The sequence below is a fragment of the Galeopterus variegatus genome, unplaced genomic scaffold (assembly GCF_000696425.1).
Source record: "Galeopterus variegatus unplaced genomic scaffold, G_variegatus-3.0.2 Scaffold1626, whole genome shotgun sequence".
Lineage (NCBI taxonomy): Eukaryota > Metazoa > Chordata > Mammalia > Dermoptera > Cynocephalidae > Galeopterus > Galeopterus variegatus.
This window is the reverse complement of record NW_007727737.1, coordinates 17,221-20,693: the sequence shown is the minus strand read 5'-3', so window position 1 is coordinate 20,693 and position 3,473 is coordinate 17,221. Positions and strand designations below refer to the sequence as shown.

At 34.0% G+C, this 3,473-nt stretch overlaps 1 protein-coding gene across 1 annotated transcript in view; it reads right to left on the bottom strand.

The window, feature by feature from the left end:
- OLR1 (oxidized low density lipoprotein (lectin-like) receptor 1) overlaps positions 1-2,691 on the bottom strand; it is a 10,289-nt gene extending 7,598 nt beyond the window's left edge. Inside the window, exon 1 of the mRNA XM_008578063.1 lies at positions 2,502-2,691. Within this exon, the coding sequence (XP_008576285.1) occupies positions 2,502-2,589 (88 nt within the window). The 5' untranslated portion in view covers positions 2,590-2,691. The remainder of the gene's footprint in view (positions 1-2,501) is intronic.
- Between the last annotated feature and the right edge of the window lie 782 nt (positions 2,692-3,473).

The following is a 3,473-nucleotide window of genomic DNA, read 5'->3' as shown; positions in this document are numbered from 1 at the left end:
AGACCTAGAGTCAGAAAGACAAAAACAGACGGAAATAAGTAAACCAATTACTCTTTGGATCTCGTCTGTACTTGGTGCTCTGTATTCCTTACCTCTATTCCCCCCAGTGGTTCCATAGAAAATTCATTATACACACTGGACAGTTAAAGAATTTATGTAATTTACCCGTAGTCACACAACTGGTAAATTTAAGAGCCAAGATTCAATGCCAGAATCTGATTCTACTCAGCCTATGATGACTCTTCAAGAAACTCTCAGTCTAGCTCAGTTGAATCAACTTCATCCGTAGGGCAAACAGCGTGATGTTTTTCATATAGACCGTGTGTACACATGCACACACAGTGCATTTTACAAGCAATATAACACAAACGAATGTCAGACGTCAAGCAAATAAGCTTTAGTCAGCTAATAACTGAAATTTCCTCAAAGAATGTCGTGCAAAATTTTATGCTATTCAATTTTTAATCTGCTAAAATTATGTCTTGGAACTGGGACTATTGGCCAAAGAAAAATATAAATGAAACCTTGATATTCATTTGGTTTATATTAAAGGCATGTCCTACACTCACACCAAGTGTAGGCCTATTGTTACAAGGGAAAATTTTACCATTTTTATAGAAACAAACCATGTAGCTTGTAGATGTATGATTATCTATGGGTTCCATCATTAAAAAACAAACACACACAGATATTACTGGTTCAGCAGGAAAACATCCTATACAATGTATCTGATATCCTCATCTTGTGAGATAAACAAAGCACTGATACTGTTATCCTGTATATGCAAATAAGGAAACTGAAAGGTTCATTCACTTGCTTAGGATCACACCATGCTAAAACCCAAACATAGGTCTTTAATCCAATTATCAGTAGCTACATGACAATAACATTACATCACAAAATTTCCAATGTAACATTACATCACAATGTAATACGACATCACAAAATTTCCAGTGCAAATGTGTAAGGATACAAGTCAATCACTGGTTGAATAAATTCAAAGAGTTCTCATGTGTCTAAAGCACTGTGTTAGAATCTACAGACGATAGAAAGAAAATAGAAATTTTGACAGGGAGGAATATTGTTCATTCACTCATTCAATAATTATTGGCTCCTGGAGTGTGTATGGCAAACTTGCACAGAAGAAGTAGAAGATAGTTATGTCTCTTGCAAATAATTGCCTAATCCCTAGCCTCAGGGGAAAATATGTCTGTGTAAATCTTTCAGCCAACCTTTCTCTCTGACCAGTATTCATTCTATGTAATAGGACATCAAATATGCCCACCACTCTTGAATGCTGTAACTCCTGAATTCTGAGGGGAAAAAAAAAAATCACAGGACCCACACCTGTAAAGGAAAGGCACATGTCCCTATTTTCTACAGGACCCCCTTTGTCCTGTCTCCTTGGTAGGCAGACACCATTAACCTAACCCTTGTCCCTACAAGTGATTTTCTAATCAAAAAGAAATCTGATCCTTTGCATAGGTAACTGATTAAGCCAGAATTCTTAATAAAGAATTAATTTCATGATTACAGTACAAGTCAGGCACTAAATGTTTATTACATGAAAAATGAATAAATGACTTTTGTTAACTTACACGTCTACCTATAAATTCCAGCACTGTTTTCATACCCAGTTAGTTCATCAACCTGAATGTCAAATCACTCAATGATCATACTCATTTTCCCCACTGAGAGAAGTTTCTGTCTTGCTTATTGAAACATGATCTGGAATTTCTTTATCTGAATGTCTAACAATACTTGTCTGTCTTCCCCTGCTTATAGTTTGTTCCTTTTTCTCAGAATAGATATAAAATAAAAGGAAATTTATCCAGATTGTCTGTGGAATTGGGATTATGAATTAATTTATACCTCAGCAGTTTAATTTACGATAAGTACCAAATAGAAATTACAATTTTTCAAAGCATATAAATATAATTTATGCTAAACCATACTGAATATCACTGAATCTTCTCTGGATAATTTACAAAATATTTTAGTTTTTGCAGTACCTCAAGGACACTTATAAAAACTATTACTGTATATGCTGGGTGAATTCATTTCCTGAAACTTCTGATGGATTGGATTCTGAATAAATGGGAGTTTGTGTACAATCCTAGATCTACTGCTTACTAGTTCCGTAAAACTAGGTGATTTTGTTAATTCTCCTGATTCCTAGTTAACCTTCCATAAAAGGGAGATAATAATAATACTAATCTCAAAGTGTTATTGTGAAGATTCAGAGAACTAGTGCATTTAAAGTGAATAGCATAGAAAATAGTCTATAGTAAATATTTAATATAATTTAGGCATCGTCATCATCATCATCATCAAATCACAATTATATGCCACTCGTTTCTCTGTTAAGTAACTGGTATTAATTCCATTACACTTGCCCATACTTGGGTGTTTTAGCTTTCTATTCCCATTCATCAATGAATTTACATTTTTGAGCTGACACTGGAATTCTGTCCACGTACACATTTACCCAACCAGAGTACCTTTAGCTTTCTCTTCATCTGACTTCTGATCAGTCTGGTCCTTCATAGTCTTGATCTTGAAGTCATCAAAAGTCATTTCCAAATTCATGCCAAGAAAGAGAGAGTGAAGTGGTCAAGGACTTCAACAAACTAAAAATGTGTGAGCTTCTGCTGGAGTATTTAAATAGCTACTGTTATCTAATAGAAGAATGACTCAATCATTGGTATGAGGAAGGGGAGGCTTTGCTTCATATTGGGAAGTTGGCTGACGCAAATTCTTGGGTTATGTCTATTGCAGGTGGAGAAAGTGGTGATTCTAATGGTGTTTTTGGATATTTCACTAAGTAGTTTATGAAAGGGAAAACTGCATTTTCCATGAGCATTAGAAGAGACGCATTGTACCTACTTTTCGGATAAAGAAACTGAAATTCAAAGAGAGTAAGTCACACTAAATTTGTGGAAGTGCATTTGGAACAGGTTATTTGATTTCAATATTCATATTTATTTGTTAATTTAACTGTAGCAAACTGTCTGTCTATGGTGTCTTTTATAAGTCACACATTTTCCTTTATAATTTTTACTCATTTTATTCGCAATAGATTTAGAAATTTGGGGCAATGCTATGGTGTCCTGGGTAATTTTAGAACTTAATTAGGAGTACTATTTCATATAGAGGCAGTATAATATAGCAACAGAAAACACTTTGTATCCAGATAGAGCTAAGTCTCTCCATTTCTCTACAATCCTGGCAAATTACTTAACACTGTGAACCTACATAGTTTTCTATAAATTGGGGATAATGTCTACTTGATAATGTTGCTGTAGAAATTCAAATGAGATATTGGGTAAAAATAACAAATTTTGTATTTGTAATGTAATAAGAACACAATAAATAGTTATTACTATTAATAGTAATTTTCAGCACAGTTGAATTGCCTAACAAAGAATACATTTTAGTCTAACATATGAGTGACATCACAAACTCTTGCATGG